Here is a 12,615-nt window from a genome sequence, read left to right on the forward strand (position 1 = left end):
TATTCAGTTTACTAAGTCGGCCATTCTCCATTACAAGTACCTTTACTTTAGGTACTGTTATTACAGCGTTAATAATTCAGTATTTTAGATCAAACTGAGAATACAAGTCTTTAACTTGTAATGTTGAATTGTACCAGCTACATTATGGTATTATACTTTTTGCTCAGTATACTCTTCCGCTTTTCTTTTGTTACACAAGTACATCATATGATTTTTAGGGAACTATACGTAGAACAACACTGCCAACGTAAAACGTGACATCCACATTTTATTTAAGATCTAAAATGTGCAAGGCAAAACTTTCTCTCTCTTCCAGCTATGTATTGTTTTACTAAAACTAGTCTATTGTCTGCTGTTAATATGCTGCTATTAAAGATAAAAGATGTTCATAAGTAGTTATGTACAATAGTATTTCTTAAGTGAGACAGAAATGTTTCTCTTCACAAATTATTAATTTGGCTTTGAAAACACGCAGGAAACAGATGTCTGCTATATTGTTTGGGCTAATTACGTGATCACTATCACAAACAAAGTTAAGTCAAAAGTCAAAGTCAGCTTTATTTTCAAGTTTTACATATGTGCAAACATACAAAAGATTGAAAGTGTGTTTCTCTTCTGTCCAACATAAAGTGAATAATAATAATAAAATGCAAAAGGGTCTAAAAATGGTAAGGAAAAGAGAGAACATATAAGCATTTATAAGCAACATACATTTGTGATTGACTTGTAATTGGGATTTCATAGAATGATGACGGGAGATTTTCATGATGGAGTGATGGAGGATTATGTTTTTTTGTATTTATAGTTTATTTTTGATAATAGAGATCTATAGTTGAAAAAAAGATTTTGAAATTACAAAAAATCAATGTAACATCCTTGACCTAAGTGATGCAAACACACACTTCTCTTAAAGGGAGGCACTCGATGTCAGCTCGTGATTTTGTCTCTTTGTGTGGTTGTGTAAAGGGGATCTCCTTTGCGATATTGCAACACACTGTTGTAAGACTTCAGATATTTATTATAATTTGCTGTGGTTCTTTTGACCTCTGAGACCACTTAAACAGCTGAAAAATACCTCACCCAAAATTAATCAAATATATCTTTTGGTAAGTGGGAGGACGGCAGTCTCCCATTTGTTCCATGACATGTCAATTCAGATGATGCTTTCGTCAGCACCATTAACCAGAAAACAGAAGTGAGACATTGCATCCAGGAAGAAGATAAGGCAGCACTTTAGTGATTTTGCCTACGTCGAGACATAACGTGAGTACTTGAGCACATTTTTATACATATAAAATATATTATCTTCATAACAATTGTGAACTAGTGTGATCATCTATATGTAAATATTTGTAAATAAAGATATTGTGCCACATATTTCAGGAAAAATAACCAGCATCGATATGGATTATGTTGATTATGAGGATTACACTCCAGACAATGCAACGGAGAACAACAACATCACAACTGAACAACTGAATTTCAAAAGTTCACATTCTTCACTGTCTCATGTTTTGGTAGCAGTCAATATCATTATATTGACTATTGGCCTTGGAGGAAATTCATTAGTGATATGGATTTGTGGATGGAAAATGAAAAGAACCGTCATCACCACCTGGTACATCAGTCTGGCCATTTCAGACTTTTTGTTCTGTGGCTTTTTGCCCCTGGAAGTATTCTACATGATCACCTCCCACTGGCCGTTTGGACTGGTTTTGTGCAAGCTCACCTCCTCTGCCCTTTTTCTCAACATGTACAGCCGTGTGTTTCTGTTGGTTCTGATCAGCGCTGATCGCTGTATGATTATTTCTTTTCCTGTGTGGTCACATAACCACCGGACAGTGCGTAGAGCATTTGGAGTTGTCGTCCTCATGTGGGTCCTTTCTGCACTCCTCACGTTGCCCTCGCTGATCTTCAGACAAACCATAGTCCATGGTTCAGTCACTCAGTGCTACACCAGTTACAGGGACGATTCCAGACACAAGGCCGTGGTCCTGACTCGATTCATCTGCGGATTCCTGATTCCTTTCCTAATTATTGTATTCTGCAGTTTGGTGCTCTGTGTGAAGCTGAGAGGTTTGACCATCAAGTCAACAAAGCCTTACAAAGTAATGGTGGTGCTCATCTTGACATTTTTCTTCTGCTGGGTCCCCTATCATATCTTTGTTCTTTTGGAGTCAGACTTGAAGAACCACAGCCTGGAAGTACTTCAAGCTGGCCTTAAGGTGGGGACCACCCTGGCTGCAGCAAACAGTTTAATATCACCATTTCTCTATGCGTTCATTGGTAATGACTTTAAACAAATCCTAAAGCGGTCTTTGACATCAAGGATGGAGGATGCAATGGCGGAGGAAATCCGGACAGGTGGTCTCAATCATTCAAAGTGTAAGTCAATGGAAATTATCTAAAATCAAGTTGAAATCTTTGTCATCAATGACAGGGATTATTTCACGATACAGAATATGATTATAGAGTGTGGTGATATTGACAAAATTATATATCATGGCATGGTTTACCTGTGTACATATCCATGTGTCAATGATGTATACAAAATTAGGAAATAATCTTTTTTTCACAAATTTGCTCAACACAATGATCAGGTTTTACCATTTGGTTAGCTAAAGATTAGCCATTTTTTGTGTTAGATTTTTTTTTGGATTGTAGATGAATTGTTTGTGTATTGTTATGTTTGCTAACCAGTAGGCTATTTTTACATTCAATTGAATATGTCTTTTATAATATATTAGAATTTGGTTGTTCGGAATCTGTGAACTAAAACAGTGAGACATCTATCAACACCTATGTGCCCTCTTTTAAATCAACACCATTCGAACACTGAAATAAACAAATACCTGGATTGTTGGTACTCTGAGTTTCTTCTGAAAGAAAAGTGCATTTAAAAATGAAATGTATTACTATTAATATTATTGAATTCTAATCATAAAATTAATCATTCATGCATATTAAAAATGTCAAAAGAAACAAATGAATGACATATGTGATGTTGTAATGTTATTCTGTTCTGTAAACATAAAACTTTCCTTTTTGATTAAATGTAGCCTTATACTAGCAAACAGGAGGCTCCTGATGTATTTGTATTGTAGTGTTTAACTATATTAAACATGCTCTTGTGAAATTTCGAGACTACACATGGAAACATGGAAAACATATATGTGAACGAAGAAGTCCATTCATAGAGTAAAACGTTTAATAAATACTGATGCTTGATTGGTGGATCCCCTTGTCGTGGGCACCTGATAGGCTGAACTGAGGGCAACATAATCCCACAACACTATGAAGGCCACGCCCCCATTAAGAAGAAGAGGCCACGCCCCCAGCCTTCCCCCAGGATGCACTACCGGTGTTAACACCGAGCTGCGGATGTGTGATGCAACCGAGCCACGGATATCTCGCAACTTCTCGCTACAAGTTTTGATCTTCAGTTAGAAAATCACGGTCGCAACGACTCTTTGGATTAACAATTGTGTTTTTGCCATCCGTCATTCGGTTCATCTGTCTGACAGTTAAACTGTCAGTTTATTTGCTTGCTAACGTTAGCAACTCCGTAGCAGCCTCGTCTCTCGATGAGGGTTCTCGTGAGCTAGCAACGGATTTCGCTTATGCTTAATCATTATTTGTGATAAACTCAGTCTGTCATCGTCTCCTCTTTGTAAGCTTTACACCCGATCCACGGGGCCTCCCTATGCACTTATTTTGAAGCGCTGGGTGCTCCCCCCCTCCCACCCGCACCTCTTCTTGAGTGGATCTATTTTTAAATGGCCACCGCGGGCCCCCCTCCGGCCCCGGGCTCTACTGCGGCCACTGAGAACCCGAGTCCCGGATCCAGCAGCTCAACACCGGCCGACGGGGCCAACCAGGACAGCACTTTCGAGTGTAACATCTGTCTGGACACCGCTAAGGACGCAGTGATCAGCCTGTGTGGACACCTCTTCTGGTGAGAACCAGCTCCTGTTTGTGACTCCTGGTCACAGGTCAGGGTAATGATCCAACTCAGAATTTGGGCATACATTCATATTGTTATTGTCAACAATAATGTTTACAAAGTGTGGTCTGTGTATATACAAATGTAGAGTAAATGTGTAAGCAGACATGTTTAAATGTTGTCATCTATATACTCTCTCCAGCCCAGTGCATCCCTTCACATACAGCTCTTGATGTACTTTTTCCATTCAGGACAAGTCAGAGCTTTAGCATCTGTTCTGATGAAAGTGGTGACTGAGTCAATGTAGTTATTCATATTCAAAAAGAAGTTAAATCAAGTTGACAGGAAGCCATTGTTCCCTTTTTCACCCTTCAACTAGTGCATTGTTTTCACTCGTGAACACAGGATACATGGGTGCCATTTTTCCTTCCAGTAAATGTATATTTTGCACAGCCAGATTGTTCTTGAACAATGTTTCTACTAATCACACCTTTTCCCTGTCAACTTTCACGTTACTTTGCACCTCCTCTCAATCAGTTGGCCTTGCTTGCATCAGGTAAGCTGAACCCAACTTCACTATTTTCAAATTGAGAGTTTTTTAACTGATGCAGACAGTCGTGTCCTAAGTATCTCTTTGTTTTCATGCAGTGGTTGGAGACCAGACCCAACAGACAAGTGTGTCCAGTATGTAAAGCGGGCATCAGCCGAGACAAAGTAATCCCCTTATATGGGCGAGGAAGCACAGGTCAACAAGATCCCAGGTGGGTGCTTTTGTGTCAGTTCAAAGTGTCTCTAAACTTAATGTTATCACAATACACATAATATTAAATTTAATTTGTAAAAACTGTGCTGAACGCATAAGCAGTGTATATCGGTGTAGTGGTGCCTTTCACATTACGTGTTTTTGTTTTCTAGAGAAAGAACCCCTCCTCGACCACAAGGGCAAAGGCCTGAGCCAGAAAACCGTGGTGTAAGTACTTTGTAAAAGTATACTTAATAAATAGTAATGCAAAAAGTATTTGATAGCTTAACTGCGTGCCAGGGCCGTCAGTACTTTCTTGATTCCAATCATCTTTGACAGCTTTGTGTATTCAGCTTCTTGAATAACCTGTATTCATGATGAAAGCATTACATAGGATGATGTATGTGCTGCAGAGCAAACATGTTTTATCCATTAACAGAAGAACATTTCCCTCTGGGGTTTATTAGATGCTCGGCGCTGAGGTGTAGAGACGTCTCTTGAGAATGATCGCAAATTTCACTGGCTGTTGCGTCACATGTCACTGACGCACACGTCTTCGTGCTAATGATGAAATGCATGTTACACAGGGCTTTCAAGGGTTCGGCTTTGGAGATGGGGGTTTCCAAATGTCATTTGGAATTGGTGCCTTTCCATTTGGTATTTTCGCGACGGCTTTTAACATCAACGACGGCAGACCACCTCCAGGTAGTTTAGTTTTACACATTTCACCATGATGCCTGTCTTTTACCAGCTATGTATTAAATAACCTGTTGACCAATCTCCCCAAACAGCAGCCCCTGGGACACCACAGCACACGGACGAACAGTTTCTGTCTCGACTCTTCCTGTTTGTCGCTCTGGTGATTATGTTTTGGCTGCTGATTGCATAAATGAAGATAAAGGCAACTTCTTGGGACTACTAATCATTTAACAGATGCAACATTATCACGATTTGCATCAATGAGATTCTACTTCCTTTCTGGTAACTTCATTTCTCTCTTATTTTTCTTGACACAAAGCCATGTTTGAGTTGAAAGAAGCCGTTTTTTCAAAATCAAGATGTCATTCCCAAGATAACAATTTTTAAGGTAAACCACATACACTTAGGTGCCTAAAGTTTTAATTAATTAACGGTTATTAAAAAAAAAAAAACAGCACAGTCTCCTCAACACCACCAGCTGGTGCTTTAAACTTCATGCTGCTCTTTACAACATGTCTGTCTCTGTTGTTTTCATCAGACTCCTACACGATGTTCATGTAGAGGAATTAGAAAGAGCTCATTCTTGATAGTCTCTCGAGTATTGTTTAGGTACTATCATTGTATTTACAGAAATACGCACCACTTTTTTCTCCTCAATTTGGATGTTCATTCACATTTCCTAACCCATATGTTGGACAAGGTAATTTCCTTTTTGCCTATATTCATATTCTTTTTAGTTATGGTCTGAATACTAGCACGTGCCTCTTCCATTTTATCTCTGATCACTAATTTACTAAGAATTTATTTTTTAATCCAGCTAACCGGTTTTACAAATTGACACATGGTCGTCCAAATTTGCCAAAATCAAACACATTTTGTGGAATCAAAATATTGTTGAGCATTGTTTCTTTATTTCAGTTGAGGTAAAAAAAAAAAAAAGAATGTGTCGATGTCTGTAAGCAGTTGAAAGATTAATTTATGAAACAGTGTTCTTTTGCAATTTCAAAGACTTTTTTTTGTTCAGTTGTCACTGTAATTAAATACAAAAAATATACATTATTACTGAATAATGATTTAAAGGAAGATTAGATTGTTTCAACATGAAACTACTTTTCTAAATGTGAATTCACTTCTTTGACAGTACAGCTAAAGCTATGTAAATAAAGATGTTAATCATAGTCTGTCTGTTGTCCTATTAATGTGTAAATATGTTAAAGTTTTGTTTTTTACCCTAAATATGCAAATCAAGACACACCACACTGGTATGTGAAAACACTCAGAAACTTGCTCAATAGTAGTAATTTTAGTGATTCTTCATTTTTAAAATGTCCCATTTAAAAAAAGAATGTACTTCAGTCTCAACCACTGTGCTGTGTAAAAAAAAAAGAAAGAAATATTTTGGTCATTTTGTGAAAGCGTTTTTTATAAAGCACAAAGTATAAAAAATAGTCTGTTTGGTCTAGTCCCGTGTTGCTGGCGCCGTCCGTTTCTCTTGAGATGCCGGCTGTGCAACGTTGAACTCCGCTTCATACATAATCTGTTGGATCTTTATTTTTGTCTCGCACCTTTTCTGTGGCGCGAGCCGCTTAAGAGCGGGGACAAAGCTCAGAAGAAAGAGTTCGTCCTCGTCCCGTGGCCTGTTGGGCACTGAGGTGCCATTGTCTTTGACCAGCCACTTTGTGGGAGATGCTGTACTGGGAGAAGAAGACAGTGAAAGCGACTCTTGCATTAGGCGCCGTTTTCTTCCAGTTTTGCTGAGTGGGGCGGTCTGTGTCAAGGGCATCTTAGCCAGAACAGCCAGCGGGGTCATCTGTGCGTCTTGAGACATTGAAGGGATCTGCGTCACGAACCCCCCCGGGGGCTTGATGTCCTGTTGACTCACAGGGACTTTCATAGCGGACTGCGGCGTCTTTACCGCCTCGGTTGATGTGGTTTCTCCCTCGGCACTGCCGGATTCGTTGTCAGGATTATCGTGGTCATCGTCATTGTTACCGCAGACGTCTGCCAGACCGCTTCTTGATCCGGTGAAGGGTGCGATAAAGTTCATAAGTTGTCTATATTTCCATCTGCTTTGTGCGATCTCTCCTTGTTTCTTGCTTTTGATCTCCATTCGGACTTCCTTCAAGTACCGGTCTCTCATGTTCTTCCATTTTCTTTTGCACTCCTCGGCTGGAAAGGGATATCGGAGCGTTAGGAGCAAGGAGTCTCAAAAATATGCAATGTACAAAGTCAGCAATGCTTTTTAACAATTAAAATTAATATATATCACGGTTCAGTTGGCCAATTACAAATCTCAATATTTGCTATTTCGGTATGTGGATGATCATCTCTGTTTGGAATAAAATACAGTAGGATGGGCCAAATAACAGTTGTACTGTTTCATACCTTCGGGTTATAAAGTCTTATACAATGGAAACCAGGCACATCAATGCAATAGCACTTAAATCATTTTTTGGAGATTCAACATTAATGCAATTAAGGCGTATTGTCATTATCGATCTAACTGCCAATTATTCTGCTGATTAGTTAACTTAATTAACTATAACATGTATAAAGAATGAGCTAATGACGTCCATGGAGCCCAAGATGACATTTAGTTTGCTTGTTTCAGTCCAAAACCTAAATGTATTTAATTTACATTAAGAGAAACAAAAGCATTAAAGTTAAAACATAATTGTGTTTTTGATGATTTTATGCTGTAATATTTGGGTTACTTAATTACTTTTCCAAGCCTGGAAATAACCATTTTAAAATGTCATGACTTTTACAGGTTTTCAATGACCTTAGGAACCCTGTAATACGATACAACAGTATCAAAATCCAATAAATAAGGTGTCTTTAAGTCTGTATAAACTCATATAAAGAAAGACAAAAGGTAATTGATCTTAATGTGGTTCTTTTCAGGAGGTTATCGTTAGTTCATCTGTGTTATATGCGGCCTCGTCATCAGTTTCCCAGGACTCCATGTATGTGATTATATTCGCATGTGAGGCTCTGACCCGCTGCGGGGCGCCGCTTCCAGTTTATATGGCGCGCGTGGCGTTTACGAGCGATTCCACACAACAACAAAAAAAAGAAAAGAAAAGGCACGCGGCTCGGTAAAAACAGCTCGTGTGGCGCTGAGCATGTTTCCTCCTCCTCCGCCGTGCTGGACACGCGGCCGGCGGCGCAGTGACGGAGCCGTGTCGTGCAGTGCCGTCCGGTGCAGCGCGGCCTACAGCGTGCGAGCCGCGGCTGCTACCGCTAGCACGGCGCGGCGGCTGCTGCCTCTACTCCACCCGGCTGTCCTCGCGCGGATACCGAACCCCCCCCCTCCCCTCAAAAAAACTCATATGGCATGTAAGACAGATGTAAAATATCGTTAACTCTCACCCACTCACACACATACTGGTTTCTTATTTACGCGTGTTTAATCGTCCACAACAACATCGGCTACGAAATAACTGGCCGTAAAGTTGTGATAAACAAAAAAAAACAATTAAAGACTCACATGGGAGACCCAGAATGATGCTGATGTTTCTCCACGCATTTACCCGACTTTCCGTGCAACGGTAATTCGGCAAAGTCACATTGTACAGCTCTGGGTAATTAAATACGGCCAATATTAACTTATCGTCCATTTTGCCCCAGTGTTGTGTCTGTGCGCGGACGCGGAAGCGGCAATCTTCTCCCGCCTTTTCCGCCCAGCTGCTGCCCCGACGCGAGTTATCGCGAGTGCGGCTGTCTGCCGCGCCGTGTCGCTCTGCCGTTCAACGGCGGGAAGTGTCGTGTTTCTGCCACAGGGTGGCGCACCACTTTGTGTCGGCCTCTTCTGCTGCTCGGGTACAGGACAGGGGGAAGGTGGGTGGGTGGGGGGCGTTTCAGCGCCCCGGGGTGCAAACATAAACAATAATTGAAAAGTCACACCAAACCTAAATTTTTCACAATTCATTTTTTTTAATCCCTGTTGTTCCACCGATATTTTAATTTTAAAATAGTCAAGACAGAATTAGTGAAGCTTTGTGATGTTGGCTATTTTAATGCCATCAACAAAGACTTAAACTCACTACAAAAATTTGACATAGTAGAACCGAAATCCTAAGGGTTAAATGTAATTCTACCATCAAGGTTGGACGCAAAAACATACTGTACAACAAATCATATTTCCCTTAGTTCATACCTGCAGGGTGACATTAAAGTCAGACAACTACACACCAGATCCCACAGCTCATTTTCAGATTGTATAGGCAAAATAAATGAGGAAGGAATGAGGAGAGAGAAACATAATATTTATATTAATGCAGCAATTAGATATGCAGTTTCTATAACGTTGTGTTTTTTGCTTGATTCCTCTTAAGTCCCCAAGGACTGACGAGCGTTTCTGAGCCTTCAACAGTTACTGTGTTTCCATGCACAAGCCAGTCTGCTGTAAACAGAGAGGAAGGTTGATCCTCTGCATGTCCTCTCTCACAGCTGCAATCTCTGATTCCCTAGGAGGTTTTGGGCTCCGGTCCAGAAAAGAACAGAGACATTGTGCTTTTTCACTGACGCCATGTGGGGTTCTCTGCTCATTTATCATCCGTCAGTGTGTGTATTTGTAATGCTGTGTCTGGATTGTACCGGTTTGTGTCCGGTATCAATTACATTTTTATTGCAATTCCGAGTTACAACAGTGCAATGTTTTCAAGAAATAATAAGATTACTGTCTTTAAGATGTAGTATCACATCAAGATAAGACATGAAGCGATTCCAAAGGTTTTTGTCGGCTTCCGCCTCATGTTTTACTTTATCTAAGCTCAGCATTGTCCAGCTTGTCACTTTGGGTTGTGTGTTTGTAGCGTAGTAATGGGCCTTTATAAAGTTGTATTTCCTAAGCACCACAGTTCATATTAAAGAGAGTCGTCCAAGCAGCAACTTAAATATCAACAAAAACTGTATCAGCCATGTGAGCGTTTGTGGTTTCTTTACTTTACCTCTTGTACCAAATATTGCTCTTACAACAACAAAATGAACCTTTATCATTCTAATCCCCAGTAATGAATTTTGAACTGGTTGAACCAATGTGGATGTGATACAATTGCTTCTTTTGAGGACCACAATATCTGCTAGATAGCGATCTCACATGCTCCGCAAACTATACATCAAGAATCCGGACGCTATTAAACCCAAGTGAAAAGGATGGGATGGTGTTTATTGTTATCTTTTTTTCAAAAGCCCTTATAAGAGGAGCTTAAGACAGATTGTGGAAATCCATTAATTCTCTGGGAAAAAAAGGTGTATTACTTTGTATGAAATCACAGGATTTGTTACGGGGATGAATTTAACCTGTAATAGCTTTACATCAGCTGTGCACATTGTCAGAGAAGTGAGGTTGAAAGACTGCACCACACAGATAAGACACATGATGCATGATTGTGAAAACAAGCCACATGGAGGTACCCCTACTCTGAATTTAGTCTTACCATTTTTGTTTTGTCTGTACTATTGCAAATATGTGCTCTTCACACACCAATTGTGTAGTGAAGAGCATGTAATGATACGTACAAATCTATAGTGTCACCACACATCATGCGGAAGATGAGTCATTAATTAAACTGTGTGTAATTAGTATGCATTGTTGTTGTCAGTGCAGCCTGAACTCTACTGAAAACATTTACTGAACATATCTACTAATTTGCACAAGATCACTCGCTGATAAAGCTAAATGGGAAAAGCAACATTATAAAATAAATTTTAGAGCTAATCCTCAAATTCAGCATAGCACAAGTCTCTGGCAACACCAAAAAAAACGTTTATCTTTAAATCCAGGTTTCTAATACCAAGCAATCCCCTTTTCTCTAAAACCCCAACAATGAGGATCTTAGGAGCTCTCCACTTCTCATTTTATGCAGTGAAATCTGATTTCTTTTGGAGAAAGGAATGAGGCAAGATTAACTGAATCTGCCGTCCTCCCTAACCTCTTCACAAAACTGCCCAGATTAGCTAGGAATTAAGTTTCAACCGTTTTATGTGTCTGGTCCACAAGGGGGATTATAGTTTTACTTTTTTTTTTGCCTCCCATTTTCACTATAAGGGCCCGACACGGTGTTGTGCAGAGAGGAGAAGCAGAGGAGCTGCTGAGCCTGAACTGTCGAAAAGCGTGTCACTATCCTGTGATCATTGCAGCTTGTGTTTTATTGGAGTTTCTTTGGAGATGGATGGAGTGATCAGGATAGAGAGACAAAAGTTTCCCTTCACCATTGAAAACATACTGAGCGATTATCCCAACACTAATGGAGACAGACGATCATGTGGCACTGGACTAAAAAAGAGGGCAGTGAGTCCTGTCTGCGGCCAGACAGAGGCTGCTCATCACACCTGCATGTGCTGCTGCTACTGCTCCCACTGTCGAGACATTTACCAGACTGATTTCATTCATGAAGGTAAGACCAAACCCATTCTCTTTATGAGAAGAGTCACTTCTGTTGACACGTTTACTTTGCACCCTAACCTCAAATCAGATCTCCTCCCTGCAGCCTGTCAGTACGGGTGGCCCCCAGCGATTCTCACAGACCCATGCAGGCTAGGAGATGCTCACAGGGAGGAGCAGTCCCCCGGTCAGGTGCAGAGGCGGACCAGGCGTCATCGCACTATTTTTACAGAGGAGCAGCTGGATGCACTTGAGGAGCTGTTCCTGCAGAACCAGTATCCAGATGTGACCACAAGGGAGAAACTAGCACAGCATACTCACTTAAGGGAAGAAAGAGTAGAGGTAAGACATGTTCCATCGTCTTAATGAATAATATGTCATCTTTGTGATGTTTTCACAGTGATGAGGTTACTTTAGACTGCTTGAGCTGCTTGTTGTGCCAGCGAATAGAAGTAGATGGACCAGTCTTAAAGATTGTGCAAGTTTAAACACTTCATTTGAGTAGTATTTTGATAGTACTGAATTGCATCTAAGCTCTAGTCAATCTGACATATTTGAATTATACGATGTTGTTAAATGTAAATTGAAATGTAAATACACAATGTGCCGAGTAAAACAAATCACAACTGAATAACATGACCTTTTTTCTACCGGTAGGTTTGGTTTAAAAACCGAAGAGCGAAGTGGAGGCGTCAGAAAAGACTATCATTTTGTGTGGGAAACACAGAAAGCTAAATTTTGTACTGGAGCCTATATGACCACACAACTGAAAAAGAAGGGAACTGTGTGTGCATGTGAACTGGAATTACATAAATACAAGGATTTTTTTTTATTGCTATATAA

At 40.2% G+C, this 12,615-nt stretch overlaps 4 protein-coding genes across 4 annotated transcripts; 3 read left to right on the forward strand and 1 right to left on the reverse strand.

Moving 5' to 3' along the window:
• Positions 1 to 1,403: 1,403 nt before the first annotated feature.
• Positions 1,404 to 2,408, forward strand: LOC137784164 (chemerin-like receptor 1). The gene has a single exon (XM_068574640.1). The coding sequence runs from the start codon at positions 1,404 to 1,406 to the stop codon at positions 2,406 to 2,408; it is 1,005 nt and encodes a 334-aa protein (XP_068430741.1).
• Positions 2,409 to 3,339: 931 nt separating this feature from the next.
• Positions 3,340 to 5,590, forward strand: rnf185 (ring finger protein 185). Its single transcript, XM_068574807.1, has 6 exons — positions 3,340 to 3,955; positions 4,481 to 4,499; positions 4,592 to 4,704; positions 4,859 to 4,913; positions 5,273 to 5,390; positions 5,477 to 5,590. The coding sequence occupies exons 1-6, from the start codon at positions 3,777 to 3,779 to the stop codon at positions 5,572 to 5,574; spliced, it is 582 nt and encodes a 193-aa protein (XP_068430908.1). The 5' UTR covers positions 3,340 to 3,776; the 3' UTR covers positions 5,575 to 5,590.
• Positions 5,591 to 6,424: 834 nt separating this feature from the next.
• On the reverse strand, positions 6,425 to 9,047 carry si:zfos-128g4.1 (transcription factor Adf-1). The gene is made up of 2 exons (XM_068574806.1): positions 8,875 to 9,047; positions 6,425 to 7,553 (listed from the first exon to the last, which is right to left on the reverse strand). Exons 1-2 carry the CDS (start codon positions 9,002 to 9,004, stop codon positions 6,844 to 6,846), a joined length of 840 nt encoding a protein of 279 aa, XP_068430907.1. The 5' UTR covers positions 9,005 to 9,047; the 3' UTR covers positions 6,425 to 6,843.
• A 2,029-nt stretch (positions 9,048 to 11,076) lies between these two features.
• LOC137784250 (homeobox protein goosecoid-2) lies at positions 11,077 to 12,586 on the forward strand. The gene is made up of 3 exons (XM_068574776.1): positions 11,077 to 11,785; positions 11,879 to 12,114; positions 12,430 to 12,586. The coding sequence occupies exons 1-3, from the start codon at positions 11,371 to 11,373 to the stop codon at positions 12,505 to 12,507; spliced, it is 729 nt and encodes a 242-aa protein (XP_068430877.1). The 5' UTR covers positions 11,077 to 11,370; the 3' UTR covers positions 12,508 to 12,586.
• Positions 12,587 to 12,615: the final 29 nt, after the last annotated feature.

This window comes from Clinocottus analis, unplaced genomic scaffold (assembly GCF_023055335.1).
Source record: "Clinocottus analis isolate CAN_PGR_092001 unplaced genomic scaffold, fCliAna1.0.p SCAF_13, whole genome shotgun sequence".
NCBI lineage: Eukaryota > Metazoa > Chordata > Actinopteri > Perciformes > Cottidae > Clinocottus > Clinocottus analis.

Bases quoted from the DNA above. Each gene is read 5' to 3' on its own strand.
- LOC137784164 (XM_068574640.1), top strand. From the start codon at position 1,404: ATGGATTATGTTGATTATGAGGATTACACTCCAGACAATGCAACGGAG.
- rnf185 (XM_068574807.1), top strand. From the start codon at position 3,777: ATGGCCACCGCGGGCCCCCCTCCGGCCCCGGGCTCTACTGCGGCCACT. The intron at 4,705-4,858 runs GTGGGTGCTTTT...TTTGTTTTCTAG, and splicing joins ACAGGTCAACAAGATCCCAG to AGAAAGAACCCCTCCTCGAC. The intron at 4,914-5,272 runs GTAAGTACTTTG...CATGTTACACAG, and splicing joins CTGAGCCAGAAAACCGTGGT to GGCTTTCAAGGGTTCGGCTT.
- si:zfos-128g4.1 (XM_068574806.1), bottom strand. From the start codon at position 9,004: ATGGACGATAAGTTAATATTGGCCGTATTTAATTACCCAGAGCTGTAC. The intron at 7,554-8,874 runs GTGAGTCTTTAA...ATCCCTTTCCAG, and splicing joins CATCATTCTGGGTCTCCCAT to CCGAGGAGTGCAAAAGAAAA.
- LOC137784250 (XM_068574776.1), top strand. From the start codon at position 11,371: ATGTGTCTGGTCCACAAGGGGGATTATAGTTTTACTTTTTTTTTTGCC. The intron at 11,786-11,878 runs GTAAGACCAAAC...TCCTCCCTGCAG, and splicing joins GACTGATTTCATTCATGAAG to CCTGTCAGTACGGGTGGCCC. The intron at 12,115-12,429 runs GTAAGACATGTT...TTCTACCGGTAG, and splicing joins TAAGGGAAGAAAGAGTAGAG to GTTTGGTTTAAAAACCGAAG.